Genomic DNA, 23,783 nt, shown 5'->3' with positions numbered 1-23,783 from the left:
GTGCTATATATGTATGTATCACCCATATCTTATTTAATGGCTTTTCAAACACTCGGAAGGATGGCACAAATTGGGGGAAGAAAATAGATAGAGAGGGTTGTTGCATTTGCATGGAAAAGTAGTGGCTGTGATTGCAAGTGGTGGATCAATATATTGTATTCTATATTTCTATAATGCATATAGGAGACAATGGGAAAGAAAAAGAGGATTGTCTTATTGTGGTGGCTACTATGTATAATTTGGGTGCCTCTGTAGCCTAAAAACCTAAAAAGAACACTCTTCTTGTTTTTTCTTCCTTCAATAATTAATTGAAGTCGTTATATATGAGTCTTGCACTCTTGCTTAAATACTTAGCTTTTGTATTGTGTTTAATAAAGAAAAAAAAAACCTTCAATTATACATCATCTTAAAAATGATGTTGTTAGCAATGTTCAAATATACACGTACTCTCATATAAGGGGGTTGTTTTGGGTTTGCATGAGTTTTTGCATAGGTTTTTTTTTTTTAGTTATTGGTCTTATGACAAATTGTCTTTTAAAGTTAATAAATATTGAATTTTAGACTTTTAGATCATAGTGCTATGAGACTCTATTATGAAAGAATGTATTATTTTAATTAATTATATTAGAAGAATATTAAAATCAGTTACTAAAGTTAGCTATTAGTAGATGAGTTAAATTATATATATAGACTAATTTTAATAATTGATTTTAGTGTATAATAATTTAATTTATGATGAAAACCTTTAAAAAAAAAAAGAGAAAAAAATGGAAGAAAGAGAGAAAGAAAAGGAAGAGGGAATGAATTTTGGTTGTATGCCTACGTTTGCGGGTGTTGAAATTGTAAATGTTCAGTTGATATTTTTGTTTGTATTTGTTGAATATGAAGAAGAGTTGAAGACACAAGGTTGTGTGTATTTTGATACAGATGCATGCATCACTAATTAATGCCACGTAAATAGGGGGAGGTATCAGATATTTAATTAAAAAAAAAACAAAAAACTAGTTAGTATTATTGTTTTATAAAATGTATGCATGGCATGATTCTGATTTCTAGAATTATTTCTCAAATTAAATACCATCTTGCATTGCGGACAAAAATGTAGTAAGGTTGAGACATTACATGGTAGATATATATAGAGATTCTCAACTAGTAAGTATGCTAATTAATTTTACGTGCAAATAACATACATAGGTTACGTGATCGTGAATATGAATATCTAGTACTGTAGTCACACATGCATGGATTTGAGAAACAAATGAAGTTGAACGAAATTATGTCGATTCATCTTATTAAATCGTCAAACCAAAACGTAAAAGCATCACACATCACCTATGTACGTGCGTGCTGCCTAAAGAAGCAAGAAAACTAAATGAATTTATTACTATAGGTCGAAAAATTGAAGCATTAGCTCAACGACTTTATTAATACCTTTTATATTTATTATTTAAATAAAGGAATAGTTTTATCTCTTTTGTCTTTATACAATTTTAAATATTATCAAAATTAATTTTAAATAATAATTACTTATATGGACAAAACACACTTTAATTTAGAGTGTTATTGCACTATATTGTTACACGGCTGGGATTCTATTATATTGTTTATTATTAACCACGTCACATTGAATTTGCTGGTAGCCACATATTCAATCATTAAGAATTGCCAATGAAGGTCCACTTTAGTGTATTAGGAAGTTGGGTGACATTGCATGCCCTAAAACTTAATTAAATTATTGGTAAATATTATATCTTTTCTTTAATTTAATCTCCTTACCTTGCAATGTTAGTTATCCAATCGTAATAATTTATTCAATTCCAAAGGAGAGTTGCCAGGTTACTTTTATGGATATGATACTTAAATCGGTACGTAATGAAAGAGATAAATAATTATAATTTATTTGAGTTTCTACTATATATATTGATATACAAATAAATATTGCATGTAGTAGCTTCTTTCTTCGTTGATAAATAATAAAAAATTGTATTAAATATTAGCTAAAAAATATTTGACAATCTTTGAAGAATCAATCCCTGAAAAAAAGAAGAATAATTATGTATCTATAAGACTAAGTTTGGCTTTTGTGGCCATGTATCATGCATGATTATTAATTACTTTAGGATCCATTATGAACTATAGAAATAAAATAATAGGGAGATAGCGATATAGGTCATTGTCGGCGTGCTTATTTAATTAACCGTCCAATTTGATATTGCATGCTACTAACAACTTGATTTATTTTTCTACGTCCAATTTAGCTCAAGTTACATAAGGGCGTCTAGATTAGGTATGTGTTAATCTAATAAAATCTAATCCACTATCGCCTATATATTCTTCTAATTCTCAATAAAATAAAGAAAGAAACTTACTTATTTGTTGCTCTAATATTTTCCGTTCAAAATTCTCACTTTATGTAAAATTTTATGAATATATTTTCATATGAAAATAATAATTTAGATGATAATTCATATTAAATAAATTAATCACATATATTAAATAATTTAACAGTTTTTAACTCAATATTTTTATACAAAAATATTTTTATGTGAATAATCATCTAATAAATTTCCTAAATTTTTGTTCAGACTGACCATATCATACAATGCACGTACTAAAGAGGGTTACGTTTTTGGGTCATTTTTTTGGACGTGAACTTTTTGGTCTTATACCAGAGAGATGGTTTTTCTTTGGGCTCAAGTCTTGTTCTACCTGTATATATTTGGGCTTTTAATCTAAAATGAAATGGATCAACTATGTGGCCTTGTGGACCCAATAGAAAAAAGAGGAGAACTGTTACCAAAAAAAGAGAGAAAGTAGACGGCATAGATACAATAAAAAAAATTCCCATCCGCGGCGAATTAAGGGTGAAGGGTACAAACAAACCAAGTTGGGTTGGTCTAGTGATTAGCTCACTAGTCCGCTTAAGTAAGTGTCGGGGATTCAAATTCCGCCTTGTGCATGCAGCAATCCATTGGCCAGCGACAAACCCTTCAGTACCGCGGCGGATTAATCTTTGGCCTGCTGGGTTGGGAGATACCGTGGGAAACCAAAAATAAAAGGGGTGAAGGGTACAATGAAAAAAAAAATACAATGACTCAAAGAAAATAATTTTTATTTTCATTTTAGGGTTAACCACAAAAAACGCCTCCAAATTATTTAAACCTAACAAAAATACACCCGAATTCTATTATCGACAAAAATGCTTTCAAATAATTTAAAAACACAACAACAATGCCCAACAGTAAATATATATTTTCAAAAAATATTTTAGAGATTGAATTTTGATGCAATTTTTTGCAAGTATGATTATAAAAATAATATATTATTATACATAAAAATTGGTAATTTTTTGTTAAGTATATAATTTTTTTATAATTATTTTTGTTAATAACCAATAATACTTTTAAAAAATCACAAAATAATATATACTTAATAAAAAATTACCAAATTTTAAGAATAATAATATCTTATTTTTCTAATTATGCTTGCAAAAAATTGCATTAAAATTCAATCTCTAATGTATTTTTTGAGAAATACATATTTAATGTTAGTTTTTTTGCGGATTATCTAACATTAAATATGTATTTCTCAAAAAATATATTAGAGATTGAATTTTGATACAATTTTTTGCAAATATAATTAAAAAAATGAGATATTAGTATCCTTTAAAATTTGGTAATTTTTCGTTGAGTATATACATTTTTTTTATAATTTTTTTGTTAACAACTACTAATACTTTTAAAAAATCACAAAAAATATATACTTACAAAAAAATTATCAAATTTTAAGAATAATAATATCTCATTTTTTCAATTATTCTCATTTTTTTAATTATTCTTGTAAAAAATCACATCAGAATTCAATCTCTAAAACATTTTTTAAAAATATATATTTACTGTTAAATATTGTTGTTATATTTTTAAATTATTTATAGGTATTTTTGTCGACAGTAAAATTAAGGTACATTAAGGTACATTAAGGTACATTTCTCTTAGCTTTTGAATAATTCGAAGGCGTTTATAGTGGTTAACCCTTCATTTTATTACAAAAAGGGGGTAATATGGAAGATCTTTGGTTCATCCAATTTCTTTTTCTTTTCCCTTTCAAATCTATGTTGATTTATGTTCTGATAAGTAAATAGAAGCCATGTTGCATGTAAATGTATTAATTCACCTTAAAATTGTGGGTTAAACACTACTTAAACTCAATTAAAATGTTAAGAACTAGCCAAAGAATTATTTTTTATTCCAAATGTACAAGTCAAGAAGAGAGGATAATAAGATCTTAGCAGACTCTTAAGATATATATCTTAGAAGATACAGAGCACACACACTGAGACACCTTATTTTATTCTCATTAAATTTTAAAGGTTCCTGTTGACATGTTCACCAAGCTGCACTAATAGTCCTTCTTATTTCCCTCAATTTTTCTGTCCTCTTTTGTGGCTTTGTTGTGTGCTTCCTCTGTGAAATCTGTTTCAATAAAATAAAAAGCACAAATTACAAAGTTATGTTCATAAATCATAACCCTGCAATGTATCAAACATAACTCATATTATATTTGGAAAAACACTCACTACCTCTTGTTTCCTCTTGAGCTCTGCTTCATCCTATTGCACATTCAAAATAACACAACAATATAATAAGAATAAGAAAACATAATTCATAATTAATTACACTGACGTCCCTGAGGTTTGGTAAAATTCAGCATATCCCCATTCTATTTGTCTAAATGAAATTAATCTCCCCTACTTCTTTTAAGGGAAGTTAGTGCTAAATTTATACTTTATAGGCTGTGTTCAGTGTTATATTGCTACCTAAATGTATAATTTTAGAAATAGAATAGACTTAGCTTGAAATTTACCAAACATCAGAGAGATTAGTGTAATTTGCTCCCAAAAAAAAAAATCAAAAGTAATTTAAGAACAGAACTCTCCCACAAATTGAGTACCAGAATTTGTTTTAGATTCTCATTCTCTTCCTTTAGCACATTCAGCTCTGCTTCTAGTTCAACCGTATATGCCTGCATTACAAGACTTTGACATAAGGGAAAGAAAATTAACATCACAAGATATCGTTTTATCTCAAAAACATGTCCAAATGTTAGTGGCTTTTTAATGTAGGCATGACTTTATGACTTGACATTATAGTTCCATGCACCTAGTGTAACAAATCTTAGTTTTTTGCTGAATGTGAAGCAATGAAGCATAACTCAAAGTGGTTACTTGACTAATAAGCATACAGTGTAACTACAAAACCTGTCTTCTCGCCCGTGATCTTGCAGCAGATTCTCGATTCTTCAACATTCTGCGCTGCCTTCGCTCTACCACCACTTCTGGAGGACCATCAATTACCCTCTTCCTGCTGCTGCCCACGCTTGAGTCCAGAAGCCTTGTGGAGCTATTATTATTCTGTAACAAAATTGGATATGTTCCAAGTCCATTGTTATTAGTCCCATGGTTCCCAAGATTTTGTTGGCTAGGGAATCCTACCCCCATAGGAGACCTCACTGCATAACTTGGATCCATTGGTCTATTACTACTTGCAATGTTGCTAATATGATTCTGAAATACTAAAGGCATTATTGTTGTAGTAGCAACTCTTGATTTTGATGTCAATTTTGATTCTTGTACAACACCAGCTTTAATTAGAAAATCCTCCAATGTCATTTCCCCAAGTGTTTGTTGCTTTCTAAGTGCCTCATTCATTCCAATGTTGTTAGATTCATCCCTTTGTTGTGGTTCTTGGTCTTTGTGGATCTCAGACCAAACTTCCTCCACAGTTTTCTTGCAAATTGGAGATGGGATGACACAGAATGAACCTTGTTGTTGTTGTTCTGTTTTTGTTCCAGCACTTTTCATGATGTGTTGAGAAGCTTGTTCATCATGAAGGGTTTGATTTGTGTTGTTGTTGTTGTTGTTGTTGTCCTCAGAGCTCCAAATGCTGGCTAAGAATTCATCCATGCTCATGGATCCAAAGCTCTTACCACTCTTGCATTGGATCTCATCAAGTGTGAGTGAGAGGATTGAGTTCTGCTTGCTCACTGGTTCTGCTGCTTCTGATTGTAACAATTCTTGTGTTAGGGTTTCATGAGAAATGGTTTTTGTTCCAGAAACTGCCATTGTTGTTTGTTGCATCAACAGGCCAATAATCAAACCCCCTATTGGCCTGTTCAACTCTCAGATCCAGAAAAGCTGATGAAGAATTAAAGAGACATTCAGCATTCCACTTAACTAAATCAACAAAATTAAAGTGATTTGATAAAATATTAAAATCATAAATATGATACAATTGATATAAGCAGTTGCATGCAACATGCAAAGACACATCTGAATGTGTTGCAATCAGAAGAATGAGATTATGTCAAAAACAAGTAACATAACTCACATATCATCATGGATTTGAAAGAGTAAGATTAAAAGTAAAGTAAAGGAAGGAAAAGGAAGAGATGTATGCATGTGTAAAATAAGATAAAGAATACCTGAATAAGAAAGAAGAGCATGCAAGAGAGAATGTGATGAATTCTAGAGAGAGGAAAGGAATGTAGTTAGGGAATTGAAGAATAGAATACAAGAAAAGGGGGTAACACTGCGCATATATACACTTAAGAGACTTCAACTGCCATTGGCGACATCAATGCATATGTATGTATGTATGTATGTATGTATGTATGTATGTAACGCTTGGGCAATGGGGTTGTTTGACAAGTTAATTCTGTTATTTCAGCAGTTTGGACCACTGCTTTAATTCCTTTGTGATCAAATCATTATTCTTTTAATTTCTTAATTTTTTTCATACACATTACATATTTACAAAGACAATATTAATTAGGTCAGAGAAAGAAGTTAAAATATAAAAATCTCTAATCAGTTTCTTCATACTTACCAGTTTCTGATTTTTAAAATTACTAGTGTATGTTCCGTACAAACCGGATAATACATAAAATTATATTAAAAATTTTATTAAAAATTAAATAATATATATAATTATAATATTTGTCTTAATCAATTTAAGTTTGATAAGTGATCATCTCACTCGTCCGCCTAAATAACTATTTGGAGTTAGAATTTCGCCTTGTGTATATAGCAATCTATTGGCTAGAGATAAACCCTTAATAAATAGAGTATCAATACGTGGTTAGACTTGGCAGGAGTTTTCGAATACGCAGGTACCCGGATGAAAAGTGTAATAACTTGACCCGAGTCGGGGCAGATTTTGCGTATGGACGGATTTAGAGTGCACCCGCCCCGAATATATACATATAAACACTTTTTAGGAATTAGAATTTGTCTCACATCACACATGATTCATAGCTTCGGTCTATACTTTATAGCCATGCAAGATAAACTCAATCATCTTCACCTAAAATCTTCTTCTTCTCGACTTCTTCACAAAAAAACCGCATAGCTCCTGTCATGTTGTTGCTGAGTCCATCGCCGCTTACCTATTCACAGCTCCCATCTTCCTTCACAGTCAGAGACGGACCCACTTTAATATAGAGGGGGCATTTGCCCCCACAATTTTTTTTTTAAAAAAAGTAATACTTATATACATATATACCACTTATTATATTATATTTGTCTCAAAATAAAATATAAATAGTTTTTTTTTGTATTTTATGTTAAAAAATATTTTGTTAAACTTAACACATAATAATAATTATATTGTTAAATTTGATTTAATATGAAAAATAAATAAATACACTAAAAAATTAGTGATAATTAATTATATTATATTAGTTAATTAATTAATAATTAAATTAAAACTTAGTTTTCTAATTAAATACAACTTAAATTATTAGTGATTTTTTAAAAATTATTTAAGATAAAAATATATATTATCTATGTATTAATATACTGTAATTATTTTGGTCAAAAAATTTATTTATACTATAAAAATTATAATAAGTAGATTTGACAAATAAGTAAAATAATTATTTAAAAATATATATATAAAAAAATATTTAATCATGTTAAAAATAAAAAAGGTCCTTATAAATATTTTTTTGTTATTTTAAATATTATACTATGTGTATGAAATTATATTTTTATTATTTTAAATATTATAATAATGATTGTGTGTATATTTCTAGTTCTTATCAATATGTATTAGATAGTTCTAATTTTAAATTTTGAATATATCTAAACCAATTTAGATTGATCAAGTGATCAACTTAGTCGTCCGCTTAAATAAGTATTGAGGGTTCGAATTCTATCTCGTATGTATAGCAACTCATTGTGGGCCAATTGTAAATTCTTAAATGGAATTCAAATTCATGACAGATTAGTCCTTAACTTGTTGAATATCGTGGGAAGCAAAAAAATATCTATACCTAAATTTTATTATATTTTTTTCCCATTACTAAATTTTTCTGGATCCGTCACTGTTCACAGCTTATGTCATCATCGCTGCTCATCCCGTTACCGTCGTTGTTGAGCCCGTCGCCACCATTCTCTTGCCGAGTTTCTTTTCTCTAGGTAAATTTCCCTTTCTCTCTCTCTCTCTCTCTCTCATTGTGAGTCTGTTAAGTTCTTCTCTTCTTCTTCTACAGACTCATCACTTAGTCACCTTCGCTATGTCCGGATATTGCCGTTGCAGTTTCATCTAAGTCTGTCACCGAATAAAATAGAATTTTTACTCAAGTTAAAAATAGACATGCATGAGATTATTTTTGCATGTAATTTCTGAATTTTCTCATCCAAATTTGATCTATGTGGTTGAGTATTTTAGTATGGGATCATCGTAGTTTTGTTGTGACACTAATGTGATAAAAGTTTCGGTAATTTCATAACTAATATATCAGATAGACCAAATTATTAAAGTAATAAGAGAAATAACATTCAGATTTACGCGTAAAATTTATAAGAGGTTATCTCAGGAAAATATATATTTATAACCCAAGTAGAAGATTGTTAGGAAATTATTATTTCTTAATATATTTATGGATAATACATATATTAATTATAATAGTAAATTATGTAATTTCACATTAAATGACTTATATAACGGTGATCTTATTTATTGTCATAAATGTTAAATTAAATAAGTCATTATTACTTTTGATTTGGATAAATGAGATTAAAATCATGTATACTATTTTATTTGAGTTTTAGGGTTTAATGAGTGTCACACTCAAATATAAATAATGACTTTAGAATTTTGGTCTCCAACACATCAAACTCGCCTTCATAGCTCTTTTTCCTACAGTAAAATTGTGATTCAGCCCTATAAAAAATACAGAAGGTTTTGGTTGACGAAAATCAAAGAACCACAAGAGCCAAGTTCTCTGATCTCAATCATACTCTCGAATGAAGAGACGTTTCCGCGTTCTTAGTTATATTTTTTAATGATTTAACATGGATGATCTTGAGGTTGAGAAATCCTAAAATTTTCAGCTAAAATAAAAATTTTATTCAATCAAATGATAATAAATAATTTTATTGAATTAAATTATATTAATGTGATCATTGGATGATAAAGAATCCATGAAAAATAAATAAATAATATTTTAAGAGTATAGAAATATTAAATTGTCATTTTAATTTACTTTTTTAATCAATGATAATAAATATCTTAAATTAATTAAATTTTTACAAAATTTATACACCTAAAGCTATTTCATTTTTTTAAAAATCTTTTAAAAATATAATGGTTCAATGAGAGGTTGACTATTGAGAATTGAATATAATATTTTTAAATTCGTATTTTCAATAAAAAGATGTACTTAGTTCTAACCATCTTAAATAATTCTATATTCATGGTTACTTATCCATCTAAATAATTCTAACATTGATAGAATATTATTTTTAGATGCAAAAAATTTAAAATATATTTATTTTATTTCAAAAATTAATATTCATATTTAACTTTGAATTCCAACTAATATGACAAAAAAATTATATTTTTTAGTTAAAAAATTAAAGTAAAATATCTATAAATATATTTTTGTGCTTTATCTTTATATTTTTCAAAAATTTTGATAAGTTAATGGAATCAAATCATATTTCTATAACATATATAAGAATGTATATTATACATAAATAAAAAAATTGGGTATAGTAAGAACAAATACATAAATTAAAATAAAATTTAGAAAAATAAGAACCAATAAAATATTGAAGGAAAGAAATATAAATAGAAGAGAAACAAAATTCTTAGATGGAAGAGAAATAATTTAATAAATTTTATGTGTATATAAAAGAAGAATAAAAAAATATATACAGTACTTTATTTAATTTAGTAAGATTTATGGGAATAAACACATAGAATAAGAGAATAAAAAATGATAATAAAAAGAAGTTAAACATCTGAATTAATATCAAAAAATAAAAAATAATAAAATAATGATAATCTATCATAATCTTAATCTCTTAATATAATTAATGAATAATAATATAATTAGTCTACCATAATATTAATATAATCATTTAATATAATTAATTTTAATTAAATAATTAAATAAATTGAATATAAATATGTCTAGTCTAATCGTATAAAAAATAGTAAATTTTTTACAATTAGACATATTATATATTATTATTATTAGTGACATTTAAATATTAAAATTATATTAATACATTAATAGAAATATATTATTATAATAAAAAGTTGCAAGAATTAAAATAATTGAAATTTATTAACTTTAATTAATTAAATTAGCATAAAATAAGAAAGAGATGATTAATCAGATTAAATAAATTAAAAAAATATTACTGAACAAAGTAAATATCATAATAATTATATTACTAATTGAAAAATAATCTATTTAATCAATTCAAATTTTTATTAAAAATAGAAAACTAAAGATTATCAATGAATAAAAATAAAAAGGATATAATACATTAAAGAATAATTTTGGTAGTATAAATAATAAAATTAAATTATTATATACAATTTTTACTTTTTACCTTATTATGATTGAAGTTAACATTAATGGTAAAAAATTAATTTTAAATAGTCCCAATTTATATTTTACAACATAATTAAACATAATTAAAACACCATTCATAATTTTTTATTTTGTGATTAATCAATATTTTTTAAATTTTTTAGTTAAGTCTTATGTGTTTTATGATTGATAAATTTTTTTTACAAAACACAAATTTATGATGAGTTATTACAATCATAATTAATTAAAAAAATCAAGAAAAAATTATAAAAAATTAAATAAAAATAAAAAATAGAGTAAACAATTATTTTGAAACTAAAAATTTGTTAATTGTGCTAGAAATTATAAAAATTTGTATCTTATTTATAATCAATTTTGTTACTCACTTTAACCTTATTATTCATTTATTGTATCTAAAAAGTATATAATGTCACACTTTATTTTCAAAAAGATGAAACTCTTCAAATACATGGGATAATATATAATTTAAGAACAATAAAATAAAAATATCTAGAATTTTATAATAGTATTTGAAATTTTCAATGACGGTAATACAAAGTGTATAAATCGATCAAATGAATTCAATAGTTATTCTTTGCACATCTTATTTAAATTTGAATCTTAAATTTACTTTCATCTTTTTTTTTCTAATATAAATTATTTTTGACAAAAAAAATAGAGAAAAAAATTTATTAGACCAAAAAAAATATCCGATCAAAAAATTATTATAAGGAGATTTATAATTAAAGAAGAAAAGAATAAAAGTATTAATAATAATTAATAAAAAGAAACGAAGTTTGTATTAAAGAACGTTAGAAAATAAATAATAAAGTTCATATTAATAATAATAATGCTGAGAAATGATGTTGCTGCTTTAGGCTTCTAACATTTGTCTTTGGCCATCTTTTTTTCTGTTCTTTGTCTTTTTTTTTTTAAATTATCAAGTCATAAAAAAATAAAGAACAATTCAAGAAAACAAAAATAGTAAGATTGAAAACAGTAAGATCAATAGTAACTATATACAAATTAAAATATATAGGAGAAAACAAACTATTATATGATGGAATTAACTTGAGTATATTTCATCATTAAATAATTAAATAAACAAATTTAATGCACAACAAAATTACATGTAAAGAGAAAAAAATAAAAAAGAGTTAAAATATCTAAAGTGATAAAAAGATTATTTTATAGAAGACTATAAAATAATGAACTTCTAACTAAATTAAACTGTACTTATTATTATTAGAAAGGGTAAGAGAGAGCAGTAGAGAAAAGGTTTGTGTGTATTCAAGTTGTGTAAAATGATACAATATAGAAGGGTATTTATAGGTGCTAAGAGAATCGAAATAATAAAGACGTAATATCCTATAATAAATATTTAGATATGTTAAATAATGCTAATTGATCTAATTGATCCTAATTATACTCTAACAATTATATTCAATTAATTGATATACATAATATTAAATTATGTGATACTTAAATATCTCAATTAGTTGATATAATTAATCCACCTAAATGAATTGTATTTAATGAGTTAAAAAAATAAATCAGGAAACATTCTAAGAAACATGCCACGTCAACTTTATCATTAAGTGCAAAAATTTAATTTTTATATAATAGAATAAATAGAATAGATAGATATCTCATTATTCGTTATTTTAACTTATCTATTATATATTTTTTTATATTTACCACTCAGTATATTAAAATACAATTTATATATCTAGATAAGAATTACATAGATATTTAATTAAAAGAACATTTAATTTTTTAAAATATAATAACAGTTTTAATTTCTTTAATTTTTCTTTTTACATTTTTGTGTGTGTTTTTTTAAATAAAAGACAAGCCTATAGCAAAAATAGGAAGAGATTGTAGTATTTATTGAAGAGGAAAAAAACAAATATAATTAAAATTCATACATTTAAAATGTGTTTGAACTTCGAAAAATGAGATGAGACATGAGAACCATGGACACTTAGCTTCAATGAATCTGTTTATACCATTCAACTAAGTGTTTTTTAGTTTTTTGTTTTCTTCTCTTCTATTTCATATGAATTTATCAGTGCCAAACATGCATCGCATAGAGTATTTGTTAACTCCATCCTAATCCATATATTATCTTTGCTAAACAAAATATAAAAGAAAAAAAAGACAGTAAATAAATTAAAGTTATTATTATTTAAAGTGACAGTAAATATATTAGTATTTTTGTATTTTAAATTAATTAAGATCTAAATAAAAGATAACATTAATTTAAAAAAGTTAAATTAAAATTAACTCAAACATTGATATTTAAATTATAAAAAAAATTGATTTTCATATTTTATAAAATATCATACTGGCGGTAATTGTAAATATGAAGCTACTTAAAATTAAATAAAGTAACACAGATAAAACAAATTAAAAAATATAAAATAACTTAATCTTGTATAAAATTTACCTATAAAATTCTGTACCGAAAAATAATTTAATTTTAATATATTAATAATATAAAATATTTTATATAATCATTCAATTCAATTAGATTTATCTATTTAGGTCATTATTAAAAAATAAATTTAAGATACCAACATACAATTACTTTAAATTAAGCAACAATTATTAATACTATATAAGAGACACACTATTCCACTAAAAATGATTACCATAAGGAATAATTTTTTAATTTTCTATACTAATATTAGAAATTTTATATAATACTATATAATAATATTATCATTATCAATACTGTATGATATCAAAACAAAATAAATTACCATGCTAATATAATATTATCAATATTATATAAATCATCTTTGTATTTATTTTTCTGTGCGTATATAATATTTAATTAACACATTAAGACATATATAATATTTTGTTAATACATATATAATATAAAATGATTTACAAATTATTATTAATTCGTATGTAATGTATAATTAAATTTAATGAATTCAATTAGAATAAACAATAAATTATTTATTTTATTTTAAACTTTATAAATGAATAAATTAATTAACTAATATAACAACTTATAATTAATGTAGTAAAATTAATTAAGTAATATATATTATAATAAATTATATTAATATTTAAATATCTAATCAAATCAATTAATAAATTATATTGAATGAGTTAAAATAATTAAATTAGGAAACACTCTCGAGACTCTGGAGCATGCCATATTAGCTCCATCATTAAGTGTAGACATCCGATTTTTATATAATAGAATAGATAGATATCTACTTCCTATATTTTTAATTTGAATAAATATATGGAATCAATTTTAATTAATTAACATTAGCCCATTTTTTCTCTTATTATAAAATTACATTTTTAACTTTTATTTTTTGAAAGGTTTAAGATTTAAGGATAGAATTTAGAATTTAGGATATGTAACTTTACCTTTCTTTCTACAGAAATCTAAAAAATAGATCATGTTTTGGAGAAGAACATCTCAGGTTGATGGAGAGTTCTATTCCTTTTGTTTCCAAACGTTTATAATCCAAAAATTCTAGGTAAGTTTAAGACCATCTTTTTCATGTATTCTTCCTTTCTTTCTAACAAGTTACACACTTAGTCAAAAACAGAACACTTTCACATGCATGATTCCAAAAAAATGATGGCTAAGTATAATTTAGTAATTTACATATAAGGCACCTTCTATTTCTATTTTTCATCCAACAAATCACAAACATAATTTACACAATTGACATATTTTTCCCAAAGGAAGAAAAAATGTAAACAATAAACAGATGATGAAAATGTAAAAAGCAATCCAAAATAAATATTTTCATGGAGAACTCTCTATATCTACCATTTTTGAATGAAAAGCAAAAACTAGTCCTTTGGAGTATGAAGAGGTAGGGTTAAATGATCCCTACAAGTAGGATCCTCCTCTCTGGAGCAAGAACATTTGTCCTCAACCCCATTGAGTGCAAATAATGCTGACTTATTAGGCTTATATGCAATGTATTCTTGTCCAAGTAAGAGTGCCCTTAATATGGCCTCACATAATCCCCTATAGTACACAATTAAATGTCCACCATCTGGAACTTCATGATAATGTATCCATGGAAGCTTCCCTGACACAAACCTCTGAAGTTGAGATGGCACAACCTTGTCTTCATATCCCTGCCATATGTGAACTGAAGAACTTGTGCTATGAGGGAATGGATTCATGAGCTTTAAAGGGTCAAATTCCCATTTTCCAAAAGCAACCCTCCAATCATGCCTAAGTGTGTCAAATACAACTTGTTCCCTTAAGCTGTCCTGTAACAAGCAACATAACAGAAAAGGAATTTAAGTGTTTCAGCTTATGCCTACTTCCGTATACAAAGATGACAAACAAAATGAGACACCAAAGTGATGACAATCAAAGTTAAAACATATGTAATGTTGAATAATCTTATATATACAGGATACCAATTTCATAGGTAGTACCTTGGTAAGCATTGGGAAGCCAGGGAGTGTTTTTAGAATATCAATATCACTCTTGTTGAAGAAAGCTGGGTTCTTTTCAATGACAGCAGCTGAAGGCAGCCACTTTTGAGTTACCCACCAATGCAATAGCCTAGGACAATAACTTGCAAGCCACCTAGCCCATTGCACAAGTTTCCTTCTATAATCCTCTCTTATTAGACTCTTGGGAAGTGAAGGCCACTTGTAATTGATCATTGGTGCTATCAGTGCCAACCCTGCAAGCCTGCACAAAATTAATTAGTCCTTTGCTTAAACTATGCATACTGATATACAATACACACACAATCTCCCTCTTATCAAACAAATCCTAATAGACTATTTTGTCTTGCAATCTATATATCCATATGGGAGGTTGTAATTCTGTACCTGTGGGGCAAGTACTGAAGGCAACTCCATGTAGCATATGAACCCATTGAGACTCCAATGACATAGAATTGTGGCCCTAACTCTAACTGATCAGCAAGTTCTTGAATGTCAAGTGCTTCACTTTTGAGCGAGCGTTTGGGATTTGGATCACTTTCTCCATACCCAGCTCGGTCATATTGCAGCAGATATATGCCTAGTTCATCTATTAGTTCCTGTATATATGTATATATACACGTTGAGTTTTCAGTCATCTAACCTTATTCAGCATATGAATATCTTAATTGTATAGTACTACTATTCTGTTTAAGTTGAAAGGGAATGAGTAATTGTACTTGGGGTGCGAGAAAGTTCATCTCTTTAGAGCTTCCAAAACCATGGACAATGATGATCTTGTACTTTGCCACATCCTTAGAAACCCCTCTCTCAAGATAAGCCAGGTGCCTCCCATCTCTGAGTTTAATTCTTGGTGAAATCATAACAAGATCATCTTGGTTTGGAGAAACAACCTTAGTCCCCTGAAACAAAAACCAACAACATATATAATATTGAAACCATTGAGAATGAACAAATCTTATCAGTGTTTACCTGACAGAAACCTCTGCAGAGTTGATTTGTCTGAGATTGTGATGGTTTTTTATCACTGAACAATAGTTTAAGGTGATATCCGAATCTTTTCATCTGTTCTTGATGACTTAGTAGATCCAAGCTATGCTTTTTATTTCTGTGTGCACATCAAATATGAATGGAATGAAAACTGAATTTGGTTCATTTGGTTTGTTTAAATCAGAGAGGTTTTGAGGTACTTGATTTGACTTTCTCAAGTTGTTTCCTTTGCTTCTGGGGGATATCCTTTACAAAGGTTCCATTAAGGAAGCATCTTTTTTTTCTTTTATTTTTTCAAAAGAAAAATATCTTCTAGTAATATCACTTGAACTTATCTCCTTAATCCTTAGAACTGCTTTATTGAAATGTAGAAATTTACAAGTCTAACATATTTCATGGGTTTGTTTTGTTGAAATTAGATATATTTTCTTACTGGAGGTGATCTCTGTTGACTTAGTTCAATAGGATGATTAATTTTTATTTTTACTTTTTTGCATTTTAATATAACCGTACACCATAAGTTTAGATGTTAGTAAATTCCTGATGAAATTAGAACAACAATGGCAAGTTGTATTGATGATTGAAGATTAAAGAAAAAAAAATTGATTACTAAAGCTCATAATGCTGGATTGCTGGCTCCTGAAATTGTGCATATTTCGATTTAAGACCACACTATCACATACAGAGTGGCAAAGTGTAATTAGAGACTAGAGTGATAGCACATAATAATAATAATAATAATAATAATAATAATAATAATAATAATAATAATATGTTTGTCAATGCAAATATAACACAAAGCAGACTTCTTCATTTTATTTTTATTTTCATAAGCCTCTCATTTAAATTGCCCTGAATTATATTTTAGTAATAAATGTCACATTTTCTTTAAGCATTCCAGAATATTCTTTTATATATTTAGCTGGATGCATGTCACCGTCACTTTTAGGCTATGTTTGGTTGAGAGGAAAGAAATAGAGAGGAAGAAAATAGAAAGGAAAGAAAAGAAAGGAAAGAAATTGAGTGGATTTTTATTTTCTTTAGATGTGTTTGGTTGAAAGGAAAATAAGAAGGAAAGAAATGTTATAAAAAGACAATTTTACCCCTATATTATAATATATATTGAAAAAAGTGAAGGGGTAGTATTGGAAGTAGAAAGAGAAACATTAGTTTTCTCTCCATTTTCTTTCCAACGTTGGAGAGAAAAAAAATTGGTGGGGCGCTCACCAATTTTTTTTCCATCCATTTTCTTTCCCCTCAATTTTCCTCTTCAACCAAACAATAAAAAATAATCATTTTCTTTTCCATTTTCTTTCCCCCCTTTTCTTTCCTTCCATTTTCCACTCAAACAAACATAGCATTATTGTTTTCTGGCTCCTTTCTTTATTTTGATTAATCCTGCAAGTTTTGATTTAATAATTAATATGAGATTACCTACACTAATACAACATTGCTTGCAATTCGTAATTGCTTCTTGCGGAGAATTTAATTTTAATAAAATGTTAGTTTTTTACTAGGGAATACTTTATAAAGACGCAGAAAACGCTTTTTTTTTAAGATATTTTTTAATAATTATAATTTAATATATATAATTATTTAAAAATTAATTTATTTGACCTAATTTTAATAAAAATAATATAATTTAATTGATTATATATATTAAATTTTTAATTTTTAAAAAAATATTTTTGACATCTTTATTTAAATGATTCTTTTTTACTATTTACTGATTCAAGTGTTAGTGTGTTACCCACTATAAAAGTGCGTCTAACGCAATATTTAATTATTTTAGAACACAGACACGGATTGGGGGACTAAATTTTCCTTAAAATAATAACGTGGATATATATAGACAAATTTTGATGTGATTATTTTGTGGCAGGAATCAAATATAGAACATTCTTTTTTCCCAGATAGGAGAGATGGAGATGGAGTTACGTATGTTATGCTGCTGTGTTAAATTCTTCCTAATCTCATTAATTACGTACAAGATACACTAATGGAAAAATAGTTAGCCCCGCTATGAATACCCACGCAGTGATAAACAAGTCAATCATATATATAAGGAAAAATTAGCCTATTATTCAAGCAATGTTTTTTGGTTAACACATATAGCATTATTACATTGTTATTTATTTATTTTGTAAATCAAATTCGCCTCTAAAAAATTATTCATTTTTTAAATTGATCTTTAAAATATTTTTAATCAATTTCATCTTTTAAAAATTTTAAGTTAATAACATTAGTTCTTCTGTTAATTTTTTTGTTGATAGTGTCAAAATTTGCTAATATAACATGTTAAGTGATACTATAACATACATCTAAAAGTTTTAATTGACTATTAACATAATAAAGTTATAAAATTAGATCAAATCAAAATTTAATTAAGAAAAGAATTTGAGGTATTAAAAATTTTCAATTTAAAGTTGATTTGATCTAATTTCATAAACTGATCGTATTAATAGTCAATTAAAACTACTAAATATGTTGTGATGTCACATAATATACTATATTAGCAAACTCTAACGGCGTTAATAATGAAAGTGACGGAAGGACTTAACATGACTAACTTAAAATCTTTAAAGATGAATTTGATTTAAAAAAATATTAAAAACCAATTTAAAAAATAAATAATTTTTTAGAAACTAATTTGATTATTTAGAGTTTATTTATTACATCAAAGCATGTTCTATTTGGTCTAATTAATTAGCCAAATCAATAATTAATTAATTTTTGGTTGTTTTCCAAGCAAAAGTTCTCTAAAAATAGCTTCACAGAAGTGCTTTTCATGAATGATGAAATGTCCACCATCCGGAACTTCATGATACCTTATCCAAGGTAGTTGCCTTGCAAGGAACCTTTGTAGCTCAAATGGAACAAGCTTGTCTTCATGACCCTGCCATAGATACACATAAGAAGCCTCATCATTTTGTGGGAATGGATTTTGAAGCTCCATAGGGTCAAATTCCCAGTCTCCAAAATGCACCATAATATCTCGATACAAGGATTCATATTCACCTTGCTGCCGTATCTTATGCTGCAACATCAATTGATTCACTATATTATTGAGTTTTATTTATGTAAACTCTATGAAAGTAGGTAGCAATGGAAATTGCACCTGATTGGGCATAGGTACTTGTGACATTTGCTGCATAGTTTCCAGGTCTCGTTTGTTAAGAAGTATAGGGTGTCTCTCAGATATAGAATCACGAGGGAAGAACTTCTGGGTCATCCACCAATAAAGCACAAATCCAGGGGCATAGTGGGCAATCCGCAGTTTCCATTGGTCCCTTTTAAGTTGCTTCTCAAATTCCCGCTTCACCAATTTTGGAGGAAAATAAGGCCACCAGAAATTTATCACAGGAACTACTAGTGACACACCAGCTAGCCTGCACCAACCATCAATGCTATCAAGCATCAACTACTTTTCAGAAAGTAGACCTCTAAAAATGTTGATATGAAATTATAGAGTTATAGGTATTTGAAATTAAAAGTATTTTTGAGATTATAGAGTTATAATAGGCCTTTAAAATTGAAAGTATTAATTACTTTTCATAAAATAGACTTCTAAAATATTTTGTAATAAAATTATAGAGTTGTAGATCTTTGAAATTAAAAGTATTTTTGAGATGAAATTATAGAATTATAATTCTTTAAAATTAAAAGTATTAAGTAGTTTTCACAAAATGGACCTCTAAAAGATTTTGAGATGAAATTATAGAGTTATACGTCTTTAAATCTAAAGACTTAATTGACTATTTTTAGGTAAAGATTCGTATGTAGATATTTTTATTTTATTTTTTATGAATCAATTAGAGTAGTACTTGATTATTTAAACAGTGGTAGAAAGACAAATATTCAAAACCACAATAATGCACCCAAACTAAAGCTCTAACCAAAAGACCTAACTGCCTAAGCAACACCTACATATCTTAAACACCAACACCAAAAAATCATAACTCCTCCAATATAAAGACAACCTTGAATACTGCTTTTAAGTTTATGTCGCACTAAGTATAATCAGACAAAAAGCACAGCCCTAATCACCATAGAAGCCAATCTAAGAATCAGTTATTTCTTGGGGGTATTATTATCCGGGAACAAAGATTTTGGTCTCATAGAAAACAACATAAACAGACATAACCAACACCTAATTAACAAGAGAGGGCTCAAACAACTTTTACCATACGCAATTATTCTCCATTTCTCAAGCAGTTAATCATTCTCCACAGTTGATACCATATGCAGATATTTTCAATATGAAATTAGTAACTGAAAATGATTAAATGATTTTATGTTTTATTAAATTATCATCTAATAATTATTAATTATTAATTTTATACCAAGATAATAACATGCAAATTTTCACCATGCACTTATCTCAAAGATCTAATCTATTATAAAAATTTTGGAGAACTTATTTGTGAATATTAACGGTCAAATTAATTAGCATGCCTGTGGGGTATGTATTTGAGACAGGCCCAGACAGGGTATGTTCCAATGGACATCCCAATAAGATAGAATTTAGAACCCAGGTGCAACTGATCAGCAAGTTCTTGAATATCAAATGCTTCACTCTTCACATTGCGCTTTGGATTTGGATCACTTTCTCCATACCCTGCTCTGTCATATGTCACAAGGTACAAACCCAGCTCTGCCATCACTTCCTGCATGTATGTCACTCTCATTATATGCAATCATTTTTCAAATTAAATATCCTTGGAGAGGCAAATGGAGTTCTTACTTGAGAAAGAGGCAAATAGATATCCTTGGAGCTGTCATAGCCATGGACAAGAATGACCTTGTATGTAGCATTTTCTCTCAGGACCCCCCTCTCGCTATAAGCCAAGTGTCTACCATCTCTCAGCTTAATTCTTGGTGAAGTAATAACAGGAGGACCCTTTGGTGGAGGAGGCATTATTCTTTTATATGCATAAATTACAACACTCACTACCACCACACATGCTGCTATTCCCAGCATAATGGAATGGACTAGCTAGAATCAAAGAAAGAATGAGTTGTGGATGTTTTATTAAATCTACTCAATGGTATCTTATTTGCGTGTGAATGATAGTTTTAGACCTGAAGAACTTTATAAAGCATAATTTGGTGAGGGTTGAGATTGAGACTGAAGATTCAGCAAAGCATTTGATGGGTTGGCTTGAACATTAGGTGATCACTATTTAATTATGTATAAAGCAAGGACTACACCCATCTAACAGTCTCAACTGAACTGTAACCAACTGGTTTGGTTTGGTTTCAATTACTAATTGTTCTGTCTCCTCTTCTGATTGTTTGGAGTGTTGGAATCATTTGCTCTTTTGTCTCTAAGTATTCCTGTTCCAATAGTTTAGCCTTGAAAATGGTTACATTAGGATTTACTTCTGCCTTCTGGTTAATTGCTTGATTTCTTGTTTTCCCACACCTACATGAGAAACCTTGCTTTGCTGATGTATGTTTTATATTGTCTATACTACGTCTACATTAAAATTAACCATTAAGTATAAAATACATATTGAAATATAAATACACAAAAATAAATTAAACTATATATAAATATATATACAAATATATTAATAGCTGATTTTAGTGGTTGATTTATGATTAGGAAAAGTCTAAGGGGCCAGAAGTTTTATTGAATTTTGGTCAACATGTAACCAGCAGAGAAAAGTGAGCCATTAGATAAAATTTCACACCAATCTCACACCATCAAATTATTATTGATGGCTGGCTAACAATCACAAAAATTGCTGGCCCCTAGCATTGCTCTTATGATTATATAGTTATATTATATTAAATATTTTGGGTCATTTTGGACCTATTTTGGAGCGACAGGGCTGTCTTTTGTTGGGCCCATTTTTTGTTAGGCCCACTATACCGAAATGTTATTAAAAATTGTGACTGTTGTTGAAGTGCTGGGTTGAAGTGGCAGGTGTAATGACTGCAAAGCCCAAAAAAATAAATAAATAAAAAGAAGTTTCAGTTAATTATGCTTCCATGTTCTTTATCTTGTTACAATTTTTGTCTCTTTCTCTAAGATACTTCCGTACCGTAAGTTGTAATTAAATTAATATATATGAATGGAGGAAACTTATCCTAAAAAATTTCCAATTGTACTATGTTCGCATATTATTGATATAATACCAAAACTAATGATGTAGTAGAACTAATAAGTAATAAATAATAAGCCAAGCCCTTAACCCTAGATATGATTCTTGAACTAGCTAGGTGGCCCCCACTAGCTACTATAATAGTCCACATACTGTACCAACCTTAAAAGTGAGGGAACCTCCAACAAGAAAAGGCGCATTTCTAAAAGAAAAAAAAATTATTATTCATTATTATTGATTTTTTAAAAGATTTTTTTTCTAAGTACACAATACATATCCACACACTTCGTTCTCGATCGCAGTAAGTAGGACTCAAACCCAAAACCTTTGAAGTGGGGAGGAGACGAAATGCCATGTAAACTATAGTTCATTGGCTACTTTTTTAATAGACTTTAATAAGATATATACAATAACAATAATGTTAGGGAATTAAGAGGGGTCCAGCCAAAAACCCCTGCCAACTTTTCTTGGGCCTGGACTCCGAAATCCATTTCACTTCAACAACATCCAAAAATTCACCCTAATAAACCCCTATTCTCTCCTTTTACCGTTTTATCGCAGCAGAATTTGAAAACCATTCACGGCCGCGCTAGAGTTCCAGGTTCATCGAATAAACTTTTCCTCCGCCTTCACGGGACGCCACGCCACCATCCAACACGTGCGGACAACAGTCGATCTCCATAGACCATTCCAGAACGCCGCATTAATCGGAGCTTCCCCACCCTTGGCCGCGGCGACATCGTTTCACCCAGGTACAATCAACAAGGTGTTTCTCCTTCTCATCAAGGACGCGCCACTGCTACGGCACGTCAGTGTTGGCAGTGCCGTTGATGCCTCCCTGCTCTGTCCATCGAACGCAGTGCTCCAACCTCAGAACCTCCCTTCGCATAACTAATTGGTAAGTATTTAGGGTGTGTTTGGTTTTACGTTAGAAAGAAGAGAAACACGTTTGAGTGTATTGAACGCTTTCTCTTTTTGTTTGGATACTTTTTTTCTCTAAACGCCAACGTGATTTTACCTTCTTAACGTGCGTTTGTAAGAAGCTAGAAATTGTAACTTCTGCGTTTAGAAAATCACGTTAGGATTGAATTTATATTGTTTTATCAATTCTACCCTTTACTTCGTTGCTTGTAGTCCCTTTAGTATTCGCTTTGTTAAAATTTGTAAGTGTAATTTTTGTATATTAACTTATTATTATAATTTTGTTATAATATAAGGGTAATGCTAAGTAGCCAAAAAATAATTACAATATAGAAATGTCATGTAAAAATTTCTATTCTCTTGGTAAGTAAGTGATATACACCTCCTTATTACTTATCCTCCTTATCACCTATCATTTTGCTG

At 28.1% G+C, this 23,783-nt stretch overlaps 3 protein-coding genes across 4 annotated transcripts; all 3 read right to left on the bottom strand.

Annotated features, from left to right (window-relative positions):
• Positions 1–4,149: 4,149 nt before the first annotated feature.
• On the bottom strand, positions 4,150–6,592 carry LOC107461765 (ABSCISIC ACID-INSENSITIVE 5-like protein 1). Of its 2 annotated transcripts, none has more exons than XM_016080327.3 (5): positions 6,481–6,592; positions 5,258–6,193; positions 4,951–5,022; positions 4,580–4,609; positions 4,150–4,472 (listed from the first exon to the last, which is right to left on the bottom strand). In XM_016080327.3, exons 2-5 carry the CDS (start codon positions 6,134–6,136, stop codon positions 4,386–4,388), a joined length of 1,068 nt encoding a protein of 355 aa, XP_015935813.1. In that variant the 5' UTR covers positions 6,137–6,193; positions 6,481–6,592; the 3' UTR covers positions 4,150–4,385. The 2 variants fall into 2 exon arrangements, with proteins under 2 accessions (XP_015935813.1, XP_052109111.1); XM_052253151.1 differs by having other exon boundaries at positions 5,258–6,232; positions 6,481–6,555.
• Positions 6,593–14,487: 7,895 nt separating this feature from the next.
• Positions 14,488–16,706, bottom strand: LOC107461876 (uncharacterized). Its single transcript, XM_016080433.3, has 5 exons — positions 16,312–16,706; positions 16,059–16,241; positions 15,727–15,938; positions 15,322–15,583; positions 14,488–15,150 (listed from the first exon to the last, which is right to left on the bottom strand). Exons 1-5 carry the CDS (start codon positions 16,402–16,404, stop codon positions 14,719–14,721), a joined length of 1,182 nt encoding a protein of 393 aa, XP_015935919.1. The 5' UTR covers positions 16,405–16,706; the 3' UTR covers positions 14,488–14,718.
• Positions 16,707–18,772: 2,066 nt separating this feature from the next.
• On the bottom strand, positions 18,773–21,379 carry LOC107461877 (uncharacterized). The gene is made up of 4 exons (XM_016080434.3): positions 21,074–21,379; positions 20,785–20,996; positions 19,448–19,718; positions 18,773–19,366 (listed from the first exon to the last, which is right to left on the bottom strand). Exons 1-4 carry the CDS (start codon positions 21,308–21,310, stop codon positions 19,052–19,054), a joined length of 1,035 nt encoding a protein of 344 aa, XP_015935920.1. The 5' UTR covers positions 21,311–21,379; the 3' UTR covers positions 18,773–19,051.
• Between the last annotated feature and the right edge of the window lie 2,404 nt (positions 21,380–23,783).

The sequence above is a fragment of the Arachis duranensis genome, chromosome 8 (genome assembly GCF_000817695.3).
Source record: "Arachis duranensis cultivar V14167 chromosome 8, aradu.V14167.gnm2.J7QH, whole genome shotgun sequence".
Lineage (NCBI taxonomy): Eukaryota > Viridiplantae > Streptophyta > Magnoliopsida > Fabales > Fabaceae > Arachis > Arachis duranensis.
Note: the sequence above shows the minus strand (reverse complement) of the source record. Positions and strands in the feature narration are given on the sequence as shown.

What these genes read in the sequence shown, in the direction of transcription:
- LOC107461765 (XM_016080327.3), bottom strand. Translation starts at nt 6,136, where the DNA reads ATGCAACAAACAACAATGGCAGTTTCTGGAACAAAAACCATTTCTCAT. An exon ending in GATCACGGGCGAGAAGACAG is followed by an intron (nt 5,023 to 5,257) that starts GTTTTGTAGTTA and finishes CTTGTAATGCAG; the next exon opens with GCATATACGGTTGAACTAGA. An exon ending in AGAATCTAAAACAAATTCTG is followed by an intron (nt 4,610 to 4,950) that starts GTACTCAATTTG and finishes AATGTGCAATAG; the next exon opens with GATGAAGCAGAGCTCAAGAG.
- LOC107461876 (XM_016080433.3), bottom strand. Translation starts at nt 16,404, where the DNA reads ATGAAAAGATTCGGATATCACCTTAAACTATTGTTCAGTGATAAAAAA. An exon ending in TCTGCAGAGGTTTCTGTCAG is followed by an intron (nt 16,242 to 16,311) that starts GTAAACACTGAT and finishes TTTTTGTTTCAG; the next exon opens with GGGACTAAGGTTGTTTCTCC. An exon ending in CTTCAGTACTTGCCCCACAG is followed by an intron (nt 15,584 to 15,726) that starts GTACAGAATTAC and finishes AATTTTGTGCAG; the next exon opens with GCTTGCAGGGTTGGCACTGA.
- LOC107461877 (XM_016080434.3), bottom strand. Translation starts at nt 21,310, where the DNA reads ATGCTGGGAATAGCAGCATGTGTGGTGGTAGTGAGTGTTGTAATTTAT. An exon ending in CTCAAATACATACCCCACAG is followed by an intron (nt 19,719 to 20,784) that starts GCATGCTAATTA and finishes TGGTTGGTGCAG; the next exon opens with GCTAGCTGGTGTGTCACTAG. An exon ending in AAGTACCTATGCCCAATCAG is followed by an intron (nt 19,367 to 19,447) that starts GTGCAATTTCCA and finishes TTGATGTTGCAG; the next exon opens with CATAAGATACGGCAGCAAGG.